Source organism: Euprymna scolopes, chromosome 11 (assembly GCF_053919585.1).
Source record: "Euprymna scolopes isolate OS-2025 chromosome 11, ASM5391958v1, whole genome shotgun sequence".
Classification (NCBI taxonomy): domain Eukaryota; kingdom Metazoa; phylum Mollusca; class Cephalopoda; order Sepiida; family Sepiolidae; genus Euprymna; species Euprymna scolopes.
The window spans coordinates 65,190,529-65,216,689 of record NC_136492.1 but is presented as its reverse complement, the minus strand read 5'-3'; the positions used below and the strand labels follow the sequence as shown (position 1 = coordinate 65,216,689).

The window sequence follows — 26,161 nt, the reverse complement described above, 5'->3', positions numbered from 1 at the left end:
TTTTATTTGTTGTTTTTTTTTATTTGTTGGGGGGGGGTACCGAAAACGATAGGCAATGTTTAAAATACTAGCAAATACTTAAAACTTAAATGGAAAAAGATAATTATAATAAAAAACAGTCATTGTATAGTAATTTTAATGCAAAAAGGTACTTGTACAATTTATGGAACATGTTGAAAGTGTTATTAAATATTTAGAAAACCATTATTAACATGAGGAGAGAGAGTTTTTTTGCTTTTTTAACTATTCTGTGTTTTCACTTAACTTTTTCACTTATTAATAAATAAGCTATACCATAAAAAAAAAAATTAATATAACACAAGATACTGTTCTGTGATTTTATCATTGGCTAAGCATTTTGGCACCTTCCAATGTTTAAGTAACCTGTTTAGAATATGGTGACGATAATGTGGTCCGTATATTGCCTGAGTTCCAAAGTTTTTAAATGCATCCAAGCATCTCTAAAAGAGGCTCTGTCAGTAGATCTATCTATGGGTCTTTCATTTCTTTGTAGCATTTTTGTAAAAGTACATTGAACAAACATCTTCCTACACAACTAATCACTTAGGTAGCTCCTATTAATTTGCCCTTCTCCCAATCATAGTAGCGTTTTTATGTTTTGGTGGCAATAAGCCTTGTTTGGGGCAAGCAAAAGTAAGAAAGATAGAAAGAAAAAAACACTTGTAAACTCGTAACCTCCACCAAAAAAAAAAAAAACATTTTATATAAAATACATTAGAGTGAGATTCTTAAACTCACAAAGTTTTAAAATGTAAAGATTTTTAAAAGTTTTTGTACCATTAAAAAATATTCTTATAATTTATACACATAAAATCTTTTTTTTTTACTTGGGAGTCACTGCTTATGAAGGACCAGAGGTCAGTCACAGATAAGGATTAGACACCTTATTGATGATCGATAATGGTGGAAGTTTGGTAGGATTTGATTATTTAAGATGACGGCCCAACAAGAATGTATTTAAAACGACCAAGCAGCCTCACGGTATTGTGTTGCGTAGACGGACAGTTCTAAGAAAGAAACATTGTTCATGTAATTGTTGTTTAGTTTAAAGCATAGATAGAGAGTAAAGAAAATTGTTGATAGTGGTTGTAGCTGAACGATTGTTTGTTGCAAAACTTTAATGAGGAGGGCGGGGGCGTAGATTGAATTTCAGTCGGGTACCTGTCATGATTTCTTGATTGTTAATCATTCTGTATTTTTACCAGCATTTTTTGGACATATTCATTTATCTCTATAGGAGACTGTGTCTATATAATTATGCTTAAGTCTGAAATTGCATTATTTTGAATGTGTCTAATTGTCTTCTCTATGTTGGTCAATTGCATTTAAGTTGGAAATAGCATTTTTATTGGTAAATGCACAAATTGAATGGATGTATCTAAAGAATCGATCACTTCTTGTTATTTGAACAACTGAAGAAATATTGATTCCCTTCATCCCCAAGAGGAAAACAAAACCAAACAACATGCTGTCAAAAGAAAAAAAAATAGAATTAAAATTCAATTATTTTTAATTTCAAACAGAAGAATAAGCCAGCAGCTGTTATCAAGGCAACTGTTACTCTTTTACTAAGATTTCTTGAAAATCAGAAAATGAGTTTATATAAAGAGCAAACACTTTTATCATCTGATGTGAAACAATTTAATTGAAATCTGCGTAGAAAAAAAAATTGAATAAAAAAAAACTGTAAAGTGTATCAGTCTTCCTGGTAAAATAAAGTCATAGAAAAACGGTAATGGTAAGGAATTATTATCTCCAAATAAAATGGTTAGGGTTGAAATGGACACACAATGGAATCGCTATGAAATATGTATTTTATAAAAATTTAATTTATTATTTACATAATATAAATATATAAACAGATAAAGATTATGGATGGAAAAAGTATTAAAAAATAAAACACTAGGAGTGTTCAGCGATCACTCAGTGGTGGGATGGAGCAACAGGTAGATTATGTAACTCAACAGTGGTGGGGTTAGATGTAATTTGGTTTTAATGATAGAGAACTAAAACTAAAGGTCATGTGTTCTAAGTTGTTTGAAACTGACGCAGAGAACAGATAGAATTTGGCTCCAAAATAGTGGAAAAGTAAAATATCTGATCGTTACTAGAAATATTGAATTAAAAGAATAAAAAAAGACAAAAAATATCCCGCCAAAAAATAAAATAAGTGAAAAAAAAGCAATAAACGACGTAAAAAAAGATGAAAAAATAAGACCAACAAAAATAAGACAAAAACATCCAATCAAAAAGGAAAAAGAATAGTAATGAATATTCACTTCTCTAAGTATTTTTATAAAGAGAAAATTAAAACCTATTATTTCATCATTCTTTCTTTAAAAAAAAAAAACAAAAAAAAAACTGTTTAGTTTTTAATAACACAAGCTGTCTACTTGTTCATAATATTAAGGAACCCTGAAGCCTTTTGATAACACAAAAATTTCAGAACCCAAATATACTTAAAAAAACAAAGCTTTTTACATTCACTCACTTTTCCCCTATTGCTGTAACTATCTGCAAATAGAGCTTCGATCTTTAATCAAAACTTTAGTTCATTTGTGCAGCAATTCAGCATATTAAAAAAATTCTTATAAAATTCTTGAAATAATATTGTCAACAGCTGCATCTGGGACACCCAGACAAATGACACAAGCATAAACCAGTACCACAGTAATTAGCCTGGTCTCTCTACTTATACAGAAACAGCTGATAGCATAACACAGCTTCTCTGCATCTCATTCCCTATCACAGATGGTTACGTTCCCGATCCGTCTCCAAGATTGACAAGCTGAATGCAGTTCCCAATGCTTGTGTAACGAATGCCCAAAGCGCACTCAGGAATGTTGATCATACTGTGATAATGGTAGAAATCACCGTAAACTCACCTCAAAGCTGCAGAGCCATTACTCAAAATGACAAAGTACTATAAGAAAGCTGACTGGGAAGCCATCAGATGCCTCTTGGGGAAAAATCTTTTGTCTTCTTGCAGAACAGTGTGCAAATGAGACCACTGAATGGTTCAAAGCAGCGATTGAAGCACATGTTCCCGCACAAAAGTTCTATAGCAAACACCACTCTCCCCAATGGTTTACTTCTACTTGCACAACTGCCATTGCTCAAAAGCAACATGCATACTGTAGGTTTATTCGACTTAAGTCCAGTACAAACAGACAAAAGTTTATAGAAGCTAAAAATAATTGTAAGAAAGAAATAGTAACAGCTAAGAAAGAATACACCGAAACCACCAGAAAATACAGAAATTAGGAACTTGAAATTTCTGGAAAATCTACAAAAGTATAGTAAATAATGGGCAATCAACAATTCCTCCACTAACCAACAATCATGAGGTTGTTTGCATGGCAATCGAGAAATGCTTGCCAATCGGTTTACCTCAAACTCCACACTAGACTCAGCAAACCACTCCCTCCCTGATTTTCCTTTGTGAACAGAAACCATATCAGATGATTTGAAAATCACCCCTTCTCAAGTATCATAAAATACCTAGACACCTTAAAAGCATGTGGACCTGATCTCAACTTGGTTGTACTATATATATAAAAAAAAAAAAAAAAGGCTCCACTGAGGTTGCTCCAGTTCTCTCCAAACTCTTCCATAAATGCCTTAACGAATCTTGCTTTCCTGACTGCTGGAAAACTGCTTCTGTGGTACCAGTTTACAAGAATTCTGCCGAAAGAACTGACCCATTAAATTATCACCCCATTAGCCTCCTCCCGCTTTTCACCTTTTCACCAAAATATTTGAGTCCATAATTAATCAAGATCTAGTTCACAACCTTATACAGCTGCTAAACTTCTGTCTGACCAACAATATGGATTTAGACAAGCATGTTCTATGCAGATATCCTAACTGTAATCTCTAAACATATCAGTATATTATATACTAGCTGTACCCAGCTACACATTGGTGTGGCTCAGTTTGTGTAAATGGAAACCCTCTATCAAAAAAAAAAGACAAAATTTATTTTTTTGTAAGAAGGAATTTTTTTTTGTCCCATTATCAAACAATGTAAAAGAAAACAAAAACTAGCATTGTATTAGGTTCGCTAAGCCGCTCCAAAATTGAAAAATAAACAATGGTACTTGTTCATATATTTTTTCAGGTTTTTTTTTATTTTTAGGGGGGGGGGATAGCAGTGTGTCGTTAATATGTGCATAAGTGAAAGGTTATCAGTAATTAATTTTCTGTTTATGCACGGTTATTATGTTTGTATTTGGTTCATTTTTTTAAAAAACGATTGCCTCTTGTAGAGAGTGCTGCTATATTTGAAAAGTTCTGGAGTGTTCGTTTATGTATTAAGAGGTAGATTCCAGAATAATTGAATTGTCAGCTTTTAGCTTATGAGAATAAGTGGAATTTGAGAAGCGAGAATTTATTATTTTTATATCGGCAAATGGAAAGATTATTTTATGTCTATAAGTTTATGATCCAGTTAAGCACAATATTTGTAGAATGTGTAATGTGTATATTTCCTCTCGGTCTTGACTGGGGATGGTAGAAGGACTTAATATTTAGCGAAAAAAATAGGAACTACTTCCTCTTAAGATGTTGCAATTGTGATGGTGTTGCTCCTTGGATGAAATGTAGAATTTTATTATAATATAGTGTCTAAAATGTCATTCTAAAGTTGTGTAAGATAGTGGCTAATGGTCTGGACATAATAAATTTGTATGTGGCATATGTTGTTGCAAACCTATGGTAGTTTGGTCCAGAGGGAAATTTCTGCAATCAAAATATTACATATGGAGATGAAAGATACCACTGTGAAATTTCCACAGGTCCTGCTAATACAAGTAATGTGTAAATTCATTTAAAAAAGAAGAGTAATATGTGAAATAATTCATACAAACACCTATGTGCATATGCTTAAGTAATTCAACTTGCATGTGTCTCTTGAATAGTACTCAAATGATAAGCCTTGCTGCGTATACCAAAGTACACCTGGATAATTAAACATACACATACAGGTGTGTATTGCAATGCCGCATTCATTGACAAATAGAAAAGACTGGATATACTGGCATTTTTTTATATGCGCTTGTGTATCAATATGTACATACATTTAACAGGTTTCATGTATCGGGGTAAGTGTATGGGTGGGTTGGGGGTCGGAGAAAGAAGGGAGTGTCAAAGTTTGATGATGTATCTGGGGAGGAGGTGTTAATTTCAGTTGGGAAAACTGAGAAAAGATAAATTAAAAATATATAACATTAGGACTTCCTCTTGAAATGTGTTTTTCTTTTACTGCGCTGAGAACATGTGCACATGCAATAATGAGCTCAGAAAGATAGGTTGGGTATGACATAGGAGGTAGGGGAAGAGGGATTAACGCGGCGCACCGAACACCTCACCAGCAGTAACAAACATTCCTTACAAGAGAAGTTTGGTGCAGGTCGATATTAAAAAGTGGACAGAGTAGAAAAGGAAGGAAGAGTTTAGGAAAAAAAATTAAAAGAAGGTATAGGAGGACGGGGGAGCTACCCCCTCTCCCAGACATATCTCCCTTTAATAAAAATCGGGAAAAAATGACGGGAGGAGATATACTTGTAAAGTCTGCAGTATTGAGAAAAAGATGATAATCAGAGAGAGAGAGAGAGAGAGAGAGAGAGAGAGAGAGAGAGAGAGAAAGAATAGAGAGAGAGAGAGAAAGAATAGAGCGAGAGAGAAAGAATAGAGCGAGAGAGAAAGAATAGAGCGAGAGAGAAATAATAGAGAGAGAGAGAAAGAATAGAGAGAGAGAAAGAATAGAGAGAGAAAGAATAGAGAGAGAGAAAGAATAGAGAGAGAGAAAGAATAGAGAGAGAGAAAGAATAGAGAGAGAGAGAATAGAGAGAGAGAGAGAGAATAGAGAGAGAGAGAGAGAATAGAGAGAGAGAATAGAGAGAGAGAGAGAATAGAGAGAGAGAGAGAATAGAGAGAGAGAAAGAATAGAGAGAGAGAAAGAATAGAGAGAGAGAAAGAATAGAGAGAGAGAAAGAATAGAGAGAGAGAAAGAATAGAGAGAGAGAGAGAAATAATAGAGAGAGAGAGAAAGAATAGAGAGAGAAAGAATATATAGAGAGAAAGAATAGAGAGAGAGAAAGAATATAGAGAGAGAAAGAATATAGAGAGAGAAAGAATATAGAGAGAGAGAAAGAATAGAGAGAGAGAGAGAGAAAGAATAGAGAGAGAGAGAGAGAAAGAATAAAGAGAGAGAAAGAATAGAGAGAGAGAAAGAATAGAGAGAGAGAAAGAATAGAGAGAGAGAGAAAGAATAGAGAGAGAGAAAGAATAGAGAGAGAGAAAGAATAGAGAGAGAGAGAAAGAATAGAGAGAGATATAGAATAGAGAGAGATATAGAATAGAGAGAGATATAGAATAGAGAGAGATATAGAATAGAGAGAGATATAGAATAGAGACAGATAAAGAATAGAGACAGATAAAGAATAGAGAGAGATACAGAGGAAGAATAGAGAGAGATAAAGAGGAAGAATAGAGAGAGATAAAGAGGAAGAATAGAGAGAGATAAAGAGGAAGAATAGAGAGATAAAGAGGAAGAATAGAGAGAGATAAAGAGGAAGAATAGAGAGAGATAAAGAGGAAGAATAGAGAGAGATAAAGAGAGAGAGAAAGAGGAAGAATAGGGAGAGAGAGAGAGAGAAAGAGGAAGCATAGAGAGAGAGAGAAAGAGGAAGCATAGAGAGAAAGAGAAAAAATAGAGGGAAAGAGAGAGATAGAAGTAGAAAGAAAGAAATAGAGAGAGAGAAAGAGCAGTGCGTCTGTGCCAAAAAGAAAAGAGGAGAGGAGTCGTGCGCCACAGAGAGAGGGTGAAGTTGTATATGTGTAATAGGGAACAAATAAAGATGAGGGAGGAATATCAGCAAAAGAAAAGTGGATGAGAGAGAGGCATGTCCGGAAGAGAAATAAAAAAAAAGACAGGTGGGATGCTGATAGTAAAAAGAAAAAAAAAAGAAAGAAGAATGGCAAATAATGTTTACAGAGTTGGAGAACACAGCAAAGAGAGTAGCGAAAAAATTGAAAGATCTGAGATAGGGGTGGGGAGACAGAAAATGATGAGAAACATAGAGTAAATGATTGGTTGACAAAACAAAACATTAAATTACAGAATAATTAGAGACAATAAAAAAGGTATGATATAGAAAAATATACATATATCATATATCTTCATTGATGGTAGAATTCTGATATGAGTGTACATTTTTGCTCATCAGGATTAAGCCATCCCCAGCTACAAAGTGTTTTAGTGATCCACGAGGCGCAACTTCGAGTCGCACACACTTCAGATGTCATCATTCGCTGTGTCAAACATGCGCTTGACATGCAGGTTCAGCAAGCCATCTTGCAGCAGGTTGCCGGTTCACTATTATCTGCAGTACTGCCTTGTTGCCTAATCACCAGGTGAATTTATTCAGAGAGGGGGGGGGCATCCCCACCAGTGAATTAAACGCTGCCTCAGATACCAACCTGGAAATTTCTAGGATTCGGCACAGAACATACAACACCTAGTCTTCCCAAATGATCACCCATCTGATACTTGCCAGGCTCATCGTTGCTTAACTTCAATGATCTGGTGAGACCTGGTGTGTCAATGTGATTGCGCTGTACATACATATATGTAAAGTATGAATATATATTAATTGCAATTACACTATGACTAGAATCTTAATTCCAATCTTGGTTAAAATTCGTTACAGGAGCTTGATTCTAGAAAATATGAAGGAATCTTAAGAATTGAAATCCATGGAATTTGGTTTAATTCGTGTTTAATAAACACGGATAAAATTCAATACAAATCTGAGTAAAAACTGAACGTTGGTTTTACTTTCGGCAGCTTTGTAATTTACTTCACCTTTTTTGTCTTAATTTACTTCACTTTGTAATTTACTTCACTTTTTTGTCTTTTAATTTACTTCACTTTGTAATTTACTTCACCTTTTTTGTCTTAATTTACTTCACTTTGTAATTTACTTCACTTTTTTGTCTTAATTTACTTCACTTTGTAATTTACTTCACTTTTTTGTCTTAATTTACTTCACTTTGTAATTTACTTCACTTTTTTGTCTTAATTTACTTCACTTTGTAATTTACTTAACTTTTTTGTCTTTTAATTTACTTTGTAATTTGCTTCACTTTTTTGTCTTTTACTTCACTTTGTAATTTACTTCACTTTTTTGTCTTTTACTTCACTTTGTAATTTACTTCACTTTTTTGTCTTAATTTACTTCACTTTGTAATTTACTTCACTTTTTTGTCTTTTGCTTCTAAGATTTTATGAGCGATGTTTCAAACAAAGAGGAAAGAATTGCTGTTTACTTGGTTACAATCTATCCATTTAGCTTTTTTGACCTTAGTGGTATTTTCATTTTAGCTCCTTAGCTTTATGCCTTGTCAGGAGAGATTTACATAAATATTTAATTTTTATAAACATTAAATCAGCCTATACTAATTAATTTGTATTACTGTAACCAGCCTTAGTTTATTCAAGGCTGGCCTCTCTGACAATAACTAAAATTATCCAGAAGAAATTTCAGATAAAGAGATTCAAGCCAGCAAAGACAAAAATAATATATCTTTACTATTATAAAAAAAAGATCTTTGTGTGTGTGTGTGTGATTACATTCCCTATGAGCTCCAGAACGGCTGAGCTGATTTTTATGAAATTTCACACGAAGATACTTTTTGTACCTGGCAGTGTTCTTAGATAGGTTTTGTATAGGAAAGTCTTCGATAAGTATCGATAATTGAAATAATTCGATGAAAAAAGGAACACACAATTTTGAACAAAGTTAAAACCTTATACAACCTAATATCACAATTGCATTTGAGAAGTTGTATTACCACACAAGCCAAAAGGTTCTTTGATATGACAGGGGCGTTTTAGAAATGAATATTTCTGTTTAAAGCACAATTGCACCATGGTACTTGACTTTTGCATTTTTAACTTAAATTCAATCCATTATCACCACACAAACAGTAAGGCCTGGCATATAAAAATCAACAGTAGGTTCTTTGATATGACAGGGGCGCGTTTGAAATTATTCTTTCTGTTCAGAGCACAATTGAAGAATGATACTTGATTTTTGCATTTTAAACTTTAATTCAAGCCATTTTATATAAAAAATAATTTTATAAAATCAACAGTAGGTTCTCTACAGTGAAATGTAGACTACAATATATTGTACACTAAGTAACTGCGAGGAGGCACGTGGAGCTTTCTCCCAGTGCACCATGATGGGTTCCCAACTAGAGCAGACACACAAACGATCTGATTAAAAAATTTGGTCAATTTCACTAATTTCGATGACAATAGAAATATGGGAGTGTGAAACATTCATTGATCGTCATTCAATCATGGGCAACGTCAGGTCTCTCTGTTAGTGTGTATATATTATCCTTGATGGAGGGGGGTCTAAAACACTGCTATGGTTTCAAATGATCTGAAATAACAGCAAAGAGAGACTTGATTCCAAATATTTCTCATATGTTATATCCGCCTTCTTTGGTTTTCATACATAAAGTAAATTTCACAGTGTATAAGGATTATTTGATACTGGAGATATTCATAATCGTATCCTATTTCCAAAAAAGAAAAGATATAACATCTGAGAAATATTTGGAATCAAGTCTCCCCTTGCTGTTATTTCAGATCAGTTGAAACCATAGCAGCAACTTTTAGTCTTCCTCTCCAAGGTTAGAGGTTTTGGGGAAAAATCAGATATTTTGTAATTCATATGCAAAACTAGGAAAACAAATGACTATGATTGAAACATTTTATAGCCGCAAAAAAGCGCAAAAAATAGGCTCTGCATGATGGATGATCCTCTTAATCTGTGACCTTAAGAACAAATGTCACATAGCTTACTACATAATTCAGGTCACTATCTTTCCAACGAACCTTCATTTGTTAAATTCTGATCAATAGTCGCTGAGATATAAAACTTATAAAATTGCCAAAAAAGGTGGTGGTGGTGGGTGTGTGTGAGAGAGAGAGAATGTGTATATATATACACTGGTAAACAAATTGAATATTGAAATGCTCATATCTTTGGTTCTATTAAACAAAACTACATGAAAATTTTTAGTCTTTTTGCAGATTATAATTCTATTCTATGGTTAAAATTTTATGACAATTGGTAAAAAAGAACCTATATTTTCAAACCAATAAAATATGCCTACATTTGTATATATAGTGTCCTGCAGGGCAGCTTCAATTTTGCTCCTTTGGTTGTCTCCCCTGTGGCCTTGCCAGGTCACTAATAACAGACTTTATATTTCTATATGGGGTTTGTTTTTCATTTTTCAGTTGGGTGAAATCCTCAACTATTTTGTTCATTTGAAAAGGCCCAATTCGGTTGAAATAAATTTATGAGATTTGGATAAATTTTGGGTTGTGTTTCCTCTTTTAACTTGTGTGTATATATATATATATATATATATATATATATATATATACACACATATATATCCACACACGCACATATATATATATATATATATATATATATATATATATATATAAAATTGTGTACATGTATAGATACGTGACTATGCACATAATATGTACTTAAGTGTATGAATATGTATGCCTGTGTATATGTGTATGTATAGCTGAAACATAACTGAAGGTAATCATTTGAAAACTAAACTAAAATGTGCACAAATTTCATAAAAAAAAAACATGTTCTTCCATTTGGCCATAAGTGCAACAAGCACCGGTTACAATTTAATTAATACTTAACATCAGCAAGAAACATGTAATCCAATGTTGTGTACACACAACTCACAAATCTGACATCGATTTATTCGGACGGACAAGATTACGCAAATTTGAGAAACAATTTTTGTACAGAAAAAAAAAACAACATTAAATTAAAATTAAAGGAAATATTTAAAAATAAAAGTTATGTGCAAGTTTGTTTGTGTGGCTACTGATTCAACTTAATTTGGCTAATGGCTATCAGAGACGAATGAATGAATAAATATCAACGTTCATTAAATGCAGGTAAATGGAAAATGTGTGTTTACCTTGACCACAAAGAAAGTCTTTTCTGCACGTTTATAATATATATATATATATATTAGTTTATTTTGACCATAGTAAATTCGAGTAATTCTTCTAATTCATTTTTTGTCATCAGTTAATTAAGGTTTGATTTGAACCCCCTATCACAACGAGATTTCAACCTGTAATCTTGATTCATTCTCATAAACTGACATGATAAACTGCATCCTTATCTGCCACATTTCCTTTATTAGTGGCTGGCACACACACACCCACATTTTTATTTTTTTTTAATAATTATTAATTTATTTATTGCAGAATATTATCCGGATCTTTCTTAATTGTTGTTTCATGACGTTTCGACCAACTATTCCTTTGTCAGGTGGTAACCGAATCTCCTAACTGCACTTTCAGCAATTACTGCCATCCATAGTTGTCGTCGTCTCACCACGTTTTTGGCCAAGTAAGCCTCTGCCCGGCTTTAGGTAGGATTGAAACCGTTATCTTCAGACAATTCTCACCTGGAACCGCAGAGATTCAACGTCTCTATCCACTGTGTCACGGGTCCCAAAGGGCGATCAAGGTTGGTTTTTTTGGTCTTATAAATCCACGTTTATTCATTATCTGATCTTCCATGGTCGGGTCCGTACCAAATGGTATATATATTACAACTAAGAAAGATGAGGATAATAGTCCGCAATAAATAAATTAATAAATAATACTCATCTCAATAATGAATTCCAATTAAATATATTTTTATTTTTTATCTAATTTTTATCTTTGTTTTCTTATCCTCCCCATCCTTCCCTTCTTTATGCTTTTTCCTCGTTTTTTTCCCCTCTATTACCTCTTTTTTTTTTTAATCCCACTCCTTTTTTCTGTCTTTTCCACATACATTAAAACCATTTTGCCTTTTCTATTCTTAATAACATGTAATGTGACCTGATAATAATTTGTGACGCGGAATATTTTTATTATGGGCTAAGCTTTTGTATAAGCATTATCACTTGAAGAGGTCTCTAGTTACTAATATCTAGCTGACCGAAACATGTTTGTGAATGTGTAGCGACATATTAATGCTTATGTAAAAACAAAGTATATATATATATATATATATATATATATATACATATATATATATATATATATATTACATAAAAAGTTCAAATGTATTGAACTAAGAAAACAATACTTTTTTCAAAAGTGCTCAATACTAGTGAAGAGCTACTATGAGATTATATAAGCAGCAAAAAAACCTTATGCAGATGAATCTACACTTCATCCTTATTGGTTCAAGACTGAATTCAATTGATTAATAAGTTAAAAATAGGAAGGCCAAATGAAAAAATAAAAACGTTATTAGCAAAGGTGATCTTCAATAGTGTTACCTTTCCCCCCACCCTAATATGTTTGCCAAATATACGCACCTTCCCTCACTTTCTTATCTATTATATAGAAATTGATATTCTTTCTAATAAAACTAAGAAAATCGTTCTTTATTTTAAAATAACAGCTATTTTTCATCGCTGTTACACATTTAAAACATTGATAAAATTCTTACAAAGTTTGAATTTTATAGACATGACGAATCTTCAGGAAGAAAAAATACAAATATTTGCATAATATCTTGCGATACATATGCTAAAAAAAAAAACAAAAAAACTTTAAAATATGTCATCTTTGATTTTAGTGCAGAAGCCTTGTTGTGGAATGAGATTGTAGTCCAAAACTGTTCAGTTACCTTCCCTTCCAAAATACCATAAAAAATAAAAAAATTCAACCTTTTTTCTTTAAATTTGTTTTGATTCTATAGTGGCTATGAAGAACCAATTGTTATTTTGAAATAAAGATCACTTTGTTTGATACAAGAGTTTTTTTTGTTTTTTTTTTTGTCGAAAATATTAATTTCATTGAAGATATAGGTTGAGAATTGTCCTCACACACACATTCTCACTTTCAAATATATATATGTGTGTGTGTGTGTGGAGAGAGAGAGAGAGTTTTAAGGTTAGGTTTTTTGTTATTTTTAATTCATCAATAAGCCAAGCCATAAAACCAAAAGTCAAACAAAGTAAAACTAAATATCATTTTCATTGTTGACCATTTTGGGGGTACAAATCATTTTGACACACTGGCTTCCATTAGATCACCAAAGTTAAGCAACATTGAGCTTGATCAGAACTAAAATGGATGACCATTTTAGAATACCAGGTGCTGTATGTGGGAGGGCATTTTGCGTATCTCTGCATTGTTTCCAGCCATCCCGACCTTCTTCTTGCCATTGGAATCAAGCATATCTAATGTAAGAGAGATAGGGTTGAAAATCGCACAACCCTAACCATCGGACTTTTGCAATGCACGTTCAGGAGAGGTGTGATTAGGATTGTGCAACACTTGCTGCACATGCACCTATACACGAAGCATTATCTCTCAAGACTGAATAGAGATCTCTCATTATAGGGTAGTTCAAATCCTTTTTATCGCTTTTTTTTTTGTTTTTGTTTTTAATGAAATGTAAAGTCAACATAAATATGCTTTAAACTAAACTTTTGTCAAAATTAAATTAAAAAAAAAAAAAATCTAAATAATAAATCCAGGTGCAGATAATCAAGTGTGACCACGCAATTGAAAACATTTCTATTTTAATTGGTTTATTTAATCAAAGACTTGAAGTCAACTTGCCACATTATCTTCTCCATTCTCCACTCTTGGATGAAGCAGATATCATGAAAGGAAAGAATCAATGCAGGTTTCTCCAGTCCATTAATCTGACGCCATTAATGTCTTCAATTAGTCTCAGAATGAAAAGTGATTTAGTTCTAAGATGAGGATGAAATCACAAAAGCTTCAAGACTGGATAATCACAAAAAGGGAATCCGAAATTAAGTTTAGCAGATTGGTTTCAAGTGTGTGCCAAAATTCTTGATAGACCAATCAATTCCAGACATAGAATTCCTCACCTTTTTATTCCTCTGGTAATTGTATGACCAATTTGTTTAAGCCAGACAAGTCACAGCTGCAAAAATAACGCCCCTGGGGATTAAGAATCGTTTCTGATGATGATGGTGGTGGTGGCGATGATGATGCAAGAGAGATAGGGTTGAAAATCGCACAACCCTAACCATCGGACTCTTGCAATGCATGTTCAGGAGAGGTGATGGCGGTGGTGATGAGGATGCTGATGAATCCTAGTTAATATTTTACTCTGTGAATTCAAACAATCAGACATATGTAGAAAAAGAAACTGGAAAAATTTGACAGTGTCCAATCAAATATGCTGAATGTGTCATATGGCAAGTGCTTGACTGAGCTTCAATCTCTAGTCCTCCCCTTGTAAAATATTTGCAACAAATACTCGTCAAGTAACAATTGTCAACATTTTCTCTTACTTTCTATGTATGTTTAAAACTAAACGAAAATTGCCCGAGCAAAGGCTTTAATATCATGGGTCTGCCTCCCAGCTGACTATAACATGATCGTTTTCAAGTTTAATGTAAATAAGTTCTTGTTGAACCGTCCTCTTATATAATTACACTCTACTGAAGTTCCACCATAACTGATCATCACAGTGTTGTCTCATCTTCTACCTGATACCATGATAAGCGTTAAAACGCAAGTAAAAACAAAAATGTATATATGAATAAATGAAAAGTTGAGATCATTTCTTGCACAAACAGTAAAGTTAAAACACTGTTCCATCTAACTTAACTTATTCAATGGATGCACTCGGTAGTGTAGCAAAGGTGGGGAGTAGGGGGAGAGAGAGAGAGGGGGGGTCCATTCCAGCATTTTTAAGAGATGTAAATAGAAAAAGGAAAATAACAGAAAGCTAACAAAAAAATTTTTTTATACCAAAATGAGTTTTAAAGTATGTAATGTTTTTCTGTTTTATGTGTGCAATACTGTTTTTAAACAAATTATTTTTAGGACTTTCTGGAATTTTTAAGGTTAACGGATTATCAACGGCCAGGGGTAGGGGGCAAAACTTACAACCGCCTCGGGTGGCACAAATAGTTGTTATACCACTGGATGTACCATTTTATTTATATACTATTCACATAAATGCGATATCAGAGTTACGAGGTTAGCTAATTTGCATATTGATTTTGAAAACTACATTTTATTAATTGATTATTATTCGTTACTGTTTTTTCTTTAATTTAATGGTTGTTTTTATTTTAATTTTAATATAGCAAATAGTTCTGTTTCATAATATTGTATTATTTTCTGGACAAATTTTAGTGTTTGTGTTCAAACGATTCTCTCTTTAGAGCACCACCTTGATTTTTCTAAATTGCAAAAAGTGTGTGTATATCTATATATATATATATATATATATATATATATATATAAATATATACACACATACACCTATTTATATAGGTGATATGACTCACTGTAAATATTTACACCCAGAAAAATAATTGCATGATTATATAATTTTTTTGCATCAGCATGCTTGTAGTTACTGAAGTGTGAGTACGAATGAATGTTGGGCTTATTCTTTTAATATATATATATATATATATTCTCGAGCAAAAAAGAAAGAATATGTATATATCTATTACGTATGAGTTTATCAGCATTTCCTTTTTGGCATATTCAGGTGTACCTAGATAATCAAACACCAGGCAGCTCTGTACCATATATATATATATATATATATATATATATATATATATACACACACACACACACACACACACACATATTGACATAAGGCGAACCCAAGATAGGTCACCGGCTGTAAATGCTAATTAGATGTCCGAACGAACGTTTCTGACTAAAGAACTAAGTTCAGCAAATATGTATTTATCTCCATCACAATAATGAACACTAATAAATTTGGCTTCTTTAAATACTTATGTTTTCAAATGAATATTCAGATTAGACAAATTTATTGTTATTTATTATTGTTATAAAGCGTGACAGGACCTCAAGGCGTGGAAAATCTTGATTCAGCTTGCTTTTTTGCAATTCATATCGAAAGGACTGTCCGAGAACTTTTATATATATATATATATATATATATATATATATAAAAGTGAAAGTGTCTGTCTGTGTACATTTCCTTACGCAATAACTCTGTCAATTTTCAGTCTACAGACTTGAAATTTGATAAATAGGGTACTGAAATTTGGGAAAATCTTTGTAATCCGTTTTTGACCTTTGAGAACTCTACCAAACTCCTCCGACAATTTTGGGTATAAACAATTGAAATTTTAGATATAGGTTCCTTGGACATGGATCTAACTTAATAACTTGATTTGAGTCCAAAACAATAAATGTTAAGGGGTCATAATTTTTAAAAATTTGACCTCTTCGGTCTATCAAATTACTCGGACAATTTCTGGTCTAAACATTTGAAATTTTACATAAAGGGTATTCAGAGATAGGGCAAGCTTTTTAATCAGTTTGGGTCGAAAATTTGAGTTACCAATATATAAATGTATGTATGTATGTTTGCATATCTGCCTGAAACTTCTGACAGAGACGACGGATTTTTACAAGATCAGTATCGTTTTGAAGTACGACCTTTCAGATGACAAATATTGAAAATTGGCTAAAAACAATATCTTCACCTTCAACTCAGCACTTTTCTACAGGAGGGGGGGGTCGCTTTTTTTCGCTGATATTTTCGAAAGTCATCCTCTCCTTTCGATTGTCTAGCCATAATTAAAACCTACGTCACTTCCGGTTCGGCAGTGGTCGTAACAGCAAAGACATCAGGTTTTTTTCCCGTTCTTTTCCTCCTTTGCGGTACGGGTTCGAACCTGTGTTCCTACTACCATTTTTTTTTTTTTTTTTTGCTCAACATAAACCTTCAAACACCCGGGCAACGCCAGGCACCCATGCTAGCATATATGTGAAAATGTCTGCATGTGTCTACATTTCCCTACAAAATAACTTTGTCAATTTTTTTGGTCTTGAGACTCAAGATTTGACTTAAGGAGTATTGAGATTCGGGAAAATCTTTGTAATCGGTTTTCAGCCAGAAATTTGGCTGTCAAGGGGTCAAAGTTCAATGATTTGACCTTTGAGAACTCTACCAAACTCCTCTGCCAATTTTGGGTCTAAACACTTGCAATTTTAAATGTGGGTTACTTGAACATGGATTAAACTTTATAATTTGATTGGAGCCCCAAAAAATAAATGTTAAGGGGTCAAAATTAAAAAAAAAAAAAAAAAATAAATAACCTCTACGGTCTCTACCAAATTACTCAGCCAATTTCTGGTCTAAACATTTGAAATTTTACATAAAGGGTATTCAGAAATAGGACAAGCTTTTTAATCTGTTTGGGTTGAAAATTTGAGTTGCCAAGGGGTCGAAGTTCAAAAGATTTGATCTTTGCGGTGTCTAGCAAACTACTCAGCCAATTTTGGGTCTAAATATTTGAAATTTATACATAACGAGTATTCAGACATGCGGCAAACATTTTAATCAGTTTTGGGACGAAAATTTGGCTGCCAAAAGGTCAAAGTTGAAAGAGTTAACCTTTGCAGATTCTACCAAATTCCTCTGCCAATTTCGCGTCTAGAGACTTGAAATTTAAGATGTAGGTAACTTGGACATGGGTAAAACTTTGTATTTTGATCCAAGACGAAAATAACAAATGTTAAGGGATCAAAACTGAGGTCAAATTTTTTTTTTAAATTGATGTCTGCGGTCTCTACAAAATTACTCAGACAAATTTTGGTTTAAACATGAAATCTTACATAGGTCAAGTTATGAACAGTACATAGGGCCGAGCAAAGCCAGGCTGAACTGCTAGTATATATATATATATATATATATATATATATATATATATATATATATATGAATAAATGCAAAAGTGTTGCTTTTTTTTTAAATTTATTTTTCTTGTATTTCCATAAAAACCGGTTACTATAATTCAATTAATAAAACATAGCATTTTGAAATAGTTTATGTATAATACAGAAGATAATTATATGAATGCGTAATTTCTAAAATTCTTTTTTAACAGTTTATAAAAAAATTGTTTTCTTTTTTTGTTTTTTTTAATGAAAATCGGTCTTGACAAGGCATGGAGCCACTTAATAAAAGTTGCTAAAAAAATAAATACTACTTCAAGGCTCCAAACAAACCAACGATAAGTGTTAAATAGATTAAAACTCAGAAAACAGCAATTCTTCCTCCTTCGTCAGAAACAAATTAATATTTAGTGTTATTCAATTGTAATTTTATTTTGTCTGTATAAACGTATGCAATATTGCTGTTGATATCAACCATAATTAAAGTGATTTAATAATTAAAAAAAGATAACTTAAAATCCTATCTTAAATTAAACTAACATTGCTCATGAGAATTATTACAGACAGGCTTAAGTGAGAAGAGAAAAGGAAAAAGAGGGTGGGTAGATGATCAGCTATCCGGTTGTCTTGCTCGCTTTCTCTCTCCCCCTCCTTCCTCTGTTTTACTAATGACACCATGTGTTTTTAACTTTTTTTATAGATTCAATGTTTTCATTCCAATGACAAAACGTTTCACATTTGTGCCTAAATGTTCCTTTCTAGCCTTTAACAGAACTGACTTAATTTTCAACAACTAAATTGTCAGTTTAAAAAAAATGAACTCGCACACAATTGCTCAGATAAATTTCATTCGATTTCATTATGGTCTTATTTAATGATAAATTAGTATACAAAATTACAAAAATGTTAAGTTATTTATATAAATAAAAGCGAAAGTTAAAACCCTCTCTTTCTCTCTCTCTCTCTCTCTCTATATATATATATATATATATATATATATATATATATATATAGAGAGAGAGAGAGAGAATGTGTATGCGTGCGTGTATAATAAATAATTGGAGGGGGGGGTTAAAGACGAACAACACAAGTGAAGAAGACATTTTTAATAACATGAATAAGTTAGCAAAATAATAATAATAATAATAATAATCCAGAGCAAAAATTAGATCTTAAATCCGGAACGTTTTTGTTTTTATTAGGAGGTGGTATTTGATTAACACTGCTGAGGAGCCATGATATAGAATACTATTTTGTTTTAAATCTTCAAAAGTTTCTCGTTGTAAATAACTGATTATATTATGATTAGCATAAATTCTTGGAAGCAAACTAATACAGTGACTGCAAGAAAATAAATTGACTTACAAGCATAGGATTAAAAGTTTTGTTTAGTTTTAGCTTTTAAAGTTTAAAAAAAAAAACAACATTCAATATATATATATTGTATATAAAATCAAGAAGTAAAACTTAAGTTTACAAGCCAAAAACTTCTATAACTAAAATACAAACAAAATAGAAAATAGAGCTAGTCATAAAACAACACAAAGACTGTGAATCATACTTTACAAGAATTTGTTGTTTGACAGGATATTCAAAAAGAAATATAAAGATTTCCTTAATCCAGAGTTTCAAAGAATGCATTCTTTTTATTAGAGGAACAATAAAATCTTCCAAATTATAATTTGCAGTCTTTTACTGTGTCCTTATGTATATCTCACAAACTGATAGCTGCAAGAATCATCATTTTTGGACAGTTCAGAGTTTTGATTGGCACTTATATACAGTAGACAATATATTCTCAGACAGAGCTTTATATTGTTTAAAAGATGAGCTCTTTTTTAATATACTGCAATCATTAGTTTCACATGCATTCCTATACACACACAAGACCATTTAACAGAATGTTATTCAAAGTTGGAGTCAGACCTACGGAGTTAACAATCCCTAGTGTTCATTTCTGGCAGTGAATATTGACAAGTGTCTATTTTCAAGGCCATAACCAAATGAAGCTTATTCATGCACAGAAGTAAATAAAAATCATTTAGCATTTCATAGTAATATTGAGGAAGTAATGGTTGATATATTGAATATTGATGTAAACATAAAAAGATAAAGGCTATAAAATAAGACTTTTTTATAGCCTTTATTTTATTGCTCTATTTCATTCTTGCAGTCTCCATTTAGCTGCCAAAATCTCTATATAAATATATGCATATTACCTCATGTATCTACTTTCAGTATTTACTTCAACAATGTTCAATACATTAATAGAGTTAGATAGTAACGTTTGAAAATATATGTGGTAGCTAATCTACACGGCCAATCAGATTCTTTGTTATTCACACACCCATTTTTTACAGTCAATGGGCACACATTTATCAGGCAGCGGTTCACTTGATCTGTACTTTACCCCTTTCTTTGTTCACTTTTGGAGGGACTAGAGCCATTTTTTCTTTGTGTTAGATCATGCAATAGCCCGATGAATCCTCATGAGGATGAAATGCAGAAAATTTTGTGTAGCCTAATTGCCATATATATTTTTAAAACTTATATATATATATATTTATTTATATATACACACACCCGTCATATGCATACAAGCTCTATATGTATGTATACACATCCACATCATATATACATGTATACACAAATAATGTGTACATCACTGCCAGAAGAGCAAACAAGAGCTGGTGAGAAATGTATTGCTGGGGACTCCATAGCAAGGGTACATGGCATAGGACGACCTAGAACCAAGTACATCCAGCAAATTGCACATGACGCCAACTGTTATACTGAAGATCTGAAGCAGCTGATGGAAGACAGGGAAATCTGGAGAGTCTGATGAAATAGATGGATACATCTATATGTCTAATAGTTTTAGTTTATTAGACTCAAAACTATGAAATTTCAAAATGATCCCGTATCTGTGCAAATTATCTTAATGGAGTCATGTTTATCAAAATATTTTCAAGAGAGTATGATTGCACCTCCACTGCAAGTTTTCATTTTGTATCTCTGATATCAACATCTATAAATGATAAAGTTAATCAGCTTTGAAAAATTTGAGTAAATTTTGATTATTTTAAGACGATGTAAATTACGGGGGTTCAAATTCAGAAAAGTAAAAAAAAATAAAATATATATATATGAATAAAATTTTTTACAAAAATAAAATACTCAGTCCATAGCGTGTGTCGTGTAATCTCTATTTTCAGTTTTCATAATCGTACATTTTTGATTGCTTTGAGTGTCCAAATATTTGCACTGATTAAAAGAGTTCAACCAGGTCTCAATATCACAAACACCTATGGGTCGTCCCATGGGTGGCCGTTTTTTGTTTTTGAAAAAAAATAAAATAAATATGGATAAAGACAATTTGTCTTGGATGGTGGTCAAGGGTTTACTTTTATAATGTATCCACAATTTAAGATCCGTATGAATCTAAAAACTGACTTTAAGAATCTTTTATGATTTGGGAATCAATTCTGTAAAAAATAATACTGTTTTTAATGCAAATAATAGTAGTAAACAACAACAATAATAATAATATTGTGTGAAGTAAACATAACTTCTCCAAACGTTGGTGATTTAATTTTATAACATAACACAAGTTATCTACCTTGTATCTCCAGGCCTAGGTACATTGCATAATTCAAAACGTGTTCAATAATAATATCTGATTTATTCAATTTTCAAAAAAAACAACAAAAAAAAAAAAAAAAAAAAAAACAGCTGCTGTGTGTTAGTAAATTAATAAAGAAAAACAAAAGTGCAGTTTGGTGAAATTTGAAGTATTACTGATGATCTTCGACATAAACAAATGTAAAAGATCTTAATTTCTCACATCTATATTACCATAAAAACAGCTCAGCAGTCTTTAAATTAATACTACAAAATTGTCTTTGGAAATACTGTATATATTAGCAGAGAGCAAAGATACAAACCCAACTATTTTTAAGCCTCATGATAATTATGTTTTATAAAGCAATAAGTGTTGGTGTTATTGAATTATAATTTTATTGTTTACAATCCACAGACATACAAAAAAGTGGTCAGAAATAAAAAAAAAATATAACAAATAAAAGTTATCAAAGGAAAGATAAATTACTCTTCTACTTATCTGGAAAAGTTTTTAGTAGTTTTACTCACTTTAAAACGTTCAATTGGTTCGAAAATCATACAGTGTTTATTGATATACGTGAAAAAGCCAATGGCGGTGAGCTGACTGTTAAATACGTAAAGTTTGGAAAAATGAATTAAAACAAAAAATATACAAAATACTGTTAGACCTCCACACACACCCAAACACAAATTAAGAACAAACAAAAATGATAGAAATTTCCAGGAGGAAATATATAACCATAGTTTTCAAAAACGATTGTAAGAACACTATTTTTCAGATTTTAAATGAAAATTATTAATACCAAAGTAACCATTTTATGATCCCATAAACTTCACCAAACTGACGTATTATAGAATTGAATAAAAAAATAAACTAGCTTACCTCTTCTTCGCAGATATTCTGATACGAGGGCACTTATGTGGATATAGCAATGGGCAGCCTATTAATGATAAAGAAAAAAAAAACAATACAGTATCGCAGGCGAAGTAGCCATGATTAGAACAAAAAAGTAAAATGTCATTTTCTTTAAATACATAAATCATCTATAATAATATGCAGACATTTCTGAAAAACAAACTTTTAACCAATTTGGATTTTATTTGTTTACAGGATATCAGTCCTGCTGTAATATAATCATGTACAGGGTGGAACAGTAAAATTGTCACCTTAGAAAAGATGACATGATTCCATTTCTGTTTGATGAAAGTCGGTTTTTCTTTTTTTGTTGCAGACCATCTACTAGTTGGCCAGTTGTGTACAAATCATAAGAGTGATCTATCATCTGTCACAATGTTCAACTAACGAGATCAGAGATGCACTGCTGTAATAACCCATGCTCTCTACCGATCCATGTTATGACAACAGGACCATTGCCAGCAGCCTCAAAATGCAAATCTAGATAGTTCAATGCTTGAGGGTGTGCCCAGAGTGATGAAAACAAAGTTTCCGGCCACGGTTATGGTCTTTGGTGTGGTTTCAAGTGAGGGCCACATCACGCCACATAGTTTTGAAGTTGGCTTGAAAGTCAACACCAAAGTGTACGTAGATGTACTGAATAGCGTGGTGATCCCCTGGTGCAATCAGATGGCCACTGGCAGACTGAGTGTGGCAACAGGACTCAGTGCTGGCCCACAAGTCCAAAGAGACCCAGGACTGGCTTTAGAAGGAGTGCTACGACTTTGTACCCTTCTCTCGCCGTCCTCACCACCTTCCCTGACCTGAATCCACTGGACTACTTCGTTTGATCATACATTGAGATCACCAACATGACCTCCCGCACCACCAAAGCCAGCCTGATTGCCGCCATCCACCAATTAATTGCCAAGCTTCTGCCGGTACGAGTGGAAAAGGCATGCTCATATTACAAGATTTGTTCATCCACGCATCAGCTTTCAATGGTTGATATCTGAAGAATGCCATATTCGGAGCCTACATATTTTACAGATGTTTTGCACAATTAAAAATCATGTTTTCTTTTATAATGATTAATTGTAATTATTATTACATGTTTTGCCGGTTAAAAAACAGGTGAAAGTTACAGCTTGCTTATTTAAAATGAGTGCTTTATGCCAAACTTCTAAAGTAAATGTAGTATTGTGGTGGCTAATCTATCAATCCATAACTGAATATCAAATGGACCTTAATAATACTTAATTCACTTCACTTTACCATGACAAAAGTCCATACAAAATTTCAGTCAGATCAGCCAAGTAATTTCCAAGAAAATGTAGAACAGAGAGACAGGCTAAGAGAAATATAATAGATAATAATAACCATTATAATTATCATAATAATAAGATTGGGCTATTTTGTCTAACAGCATATTAACATTTATGATCATTTAATATTGGAAACCATTTTTCTAAATACATTTTTAAATGGAGGAGGGGAGAGGAAATAGGGATACACATAAATGTTAATAGAAGGAAGAACTTTTAGTTATGACTTAATATAGAAAATATCAATTTATCTTTTGTATAAGTTTCAACTACTATTCACAATTGTTCTGCTGATGTCATCTCTGACCTTCTTCAGAAGCATCTTGTGAAACTTAGAAAATTACAAGGAATTTCAAACGTAACTTTTTATTTAATCCATCGAGGTATATTTGCTTTCATTCGATCAGCCATGACGAGGAAGAGTAAATAAAAGATTAAGTTCCAAATTCCGTACAGATTTCCAAGCTCAGAAGATAGGTAACGTCGGCTAAAATGTTGAGAATAACATCAGTATCTTAGTCTGAAGAAACCAAATAAGCAATTCCTTATTTCAAAATTTCTAAAACAGAAAATCTAGTTTTTTTTTTTTTTTAAATAACTTATTTATAAGAATAAATAAAAAATTTATTCGTAAAATATTGTTTTTATAATTTTACACATGTTCAAAAAAAAATTCCTCATTTTCATAGAATCGAATCTCAATAACTCATGATTTAACTGCTCAAGAAAAACAGAATCTTGTAATTTTTTTTCTGGCAGAGGCTTTCTAATAAAATAAATCTAAAAAAATGTATCAAAACAAAATTGTCTCTCTACAGAGCATGGGATTTAGTCAGTAAAAAATAAAATAAAATATAAAATAGATAAAAAATAAAGTAAATAAAAATAAAGACCTCCCATCCTTCCTCCTCCCTCAATCCACATTATTTCTTTAAAGAATTGTTCAGAGAATTTAAGAATAACTAAAAAAATTTTTTATCCAGGAACAAAGTATTCTTGAATGATGTCATCATTGTAAAATTTATCAACAATATTCTTCAAATTTGTCAAAGCAAAGCAATAAAAATAAAACATCATATTATAATGGTGAAATGGCATCAAGCGCAGTTAATTAAAAAAAATCATTGATGGACTGGATGAAGGAGGAAACGTGTTCAACATTAAATATTTTTGCAGGTGATTCTGAAAAAGAGTGTTTTCTTTTTTATTCAAAAGTATGCTAAATGGTGGGAAGAATTTAACGATACAACGAGTGAATGTTGAAGCTAAATGGTGATGGGGAAGGGAGGATTGTAAAATCCAATGGAATCAGAAAAAGTACTTTCCAATTTCCAAAACTATTCTTTCAATTTTTTAAAACTTAACTATTGCTGGTACTAATGATAAAATGGCAAATATTTGATGTTAAACTATTACTAAAATCTAAAGATCAAAATAATAAATTTGCATAAAAATGTAAAACATAAGAATGGCACGAGTGGGTAAATAGGACATGATGGCACAAGATGAAAAACATAAATGAAAATCTTGCGATGAGTTTATTAAATCTTGGACACAAGAAAAAGGGAAACGATTATGAAGTTCGTCAAATGAAAAAGAAAATTATATCTGTATTTAAATTAAATGAGGATGCTTCACTAAATACATATTTGTAAATTCTCCTAAAAAACAAAGGTTTATTTTTTTTTAGATTAGACGATTTTAGAATCTGAATCAATAATTCTATCTGAATCAGGAATTTAGAAAAAAAATCGGTAATTGTATTGGAATCAGAGAAATTTTTGGAATTATTCCTACACTAATGTGGACCAATAGCCGTGTTATAGGATCGTTTTTTATAGAGCCTAGTAGCTCTGGTGTCAATTACTAGTGAAAGTGTGTGTATATATATATATATATATATATATATATATATATATATATTGCAATTATGAAACAAAGACTTATTTGTTAATATGGATGGTTTAAAAAAATGTTAGCTGGAGGCTTCAGACCTCACTTAACAAGAGCTGTATCAAGGTGGTGGTGTTGGAACATTTTTTTCTGGAAAAGATATTCTATCCCCCATCATAATAACAATGTTATTTATCATATCATTTTAAAAATAATTGCAATGCCAACTACGTAGGTAAGCCGACGTTGAAATTGGATAGTCGAATCCAACAACACATACCTAGTAAATGGCACCTACCGACATTCTAACCAATGCTTATGGTTTTTCAGACATTCTAACCAATGCTTATGGTTTTTCAGACATTCTAACTAATGCTTATGGTTTTTCTATAACGGACCATTTGTTTAAAAATGCCAGACATGTGCAACAAAATTTGGCATCGACTCACTGTTTGGATGTATTGAAATTTGAAAATAATATTTCAGAGACCAGTCAAAATGCAGATTTCTTTTTATAAATAAAAAAATTATTTAAATTTTATTTTTTTTTTATCCACGTAAGAGACATCATGATGACAATACAGACAATTTTTTTTATATTTTAATATG

General features: G+C 32.0%; 1 protein-coding gene and 1 long non-coding RNA gene across 24 annotated transcripts in view; both read right to left on the bottom strand.

Annotated features, from left to right (window-relative positions):
- LOC145287890 (dedicator of cytokinesis protein 9-like) overlaps positions 1-26,161 on the bottom strand; it is a 718,435-nt gene that overhangs the window by 199,268 nt on the left and 493,006 nt on the right. For all 23 annotated transcript variants that reach the window (XM_080135819.1, XM_080135816.1, XM_080135818.1 and 20 more), the window contains one exon: positions 22,323-22,380. In XM_080135819.1, the coding sequence (XP_079991945.1) occupies positions 22,323-22,380 (58 nt within the window). The remainder of the gene's footprint in view (positions 1-22,322; positions 22,381-26,161) is intronic.
- Positions 7,903-8,296, bottom strand: LOC145287895 (uncharacterized). The gene is made up of 2 exons (XR_013869224.1): positions 8,170-8,296; positions 7,903-7,971 (listed from the first exon to the last, which is right to left on the bottom strand). It is a non-coding gene; the product is annotated as an uncharacterized LOC145287895 (long non-coding RNA).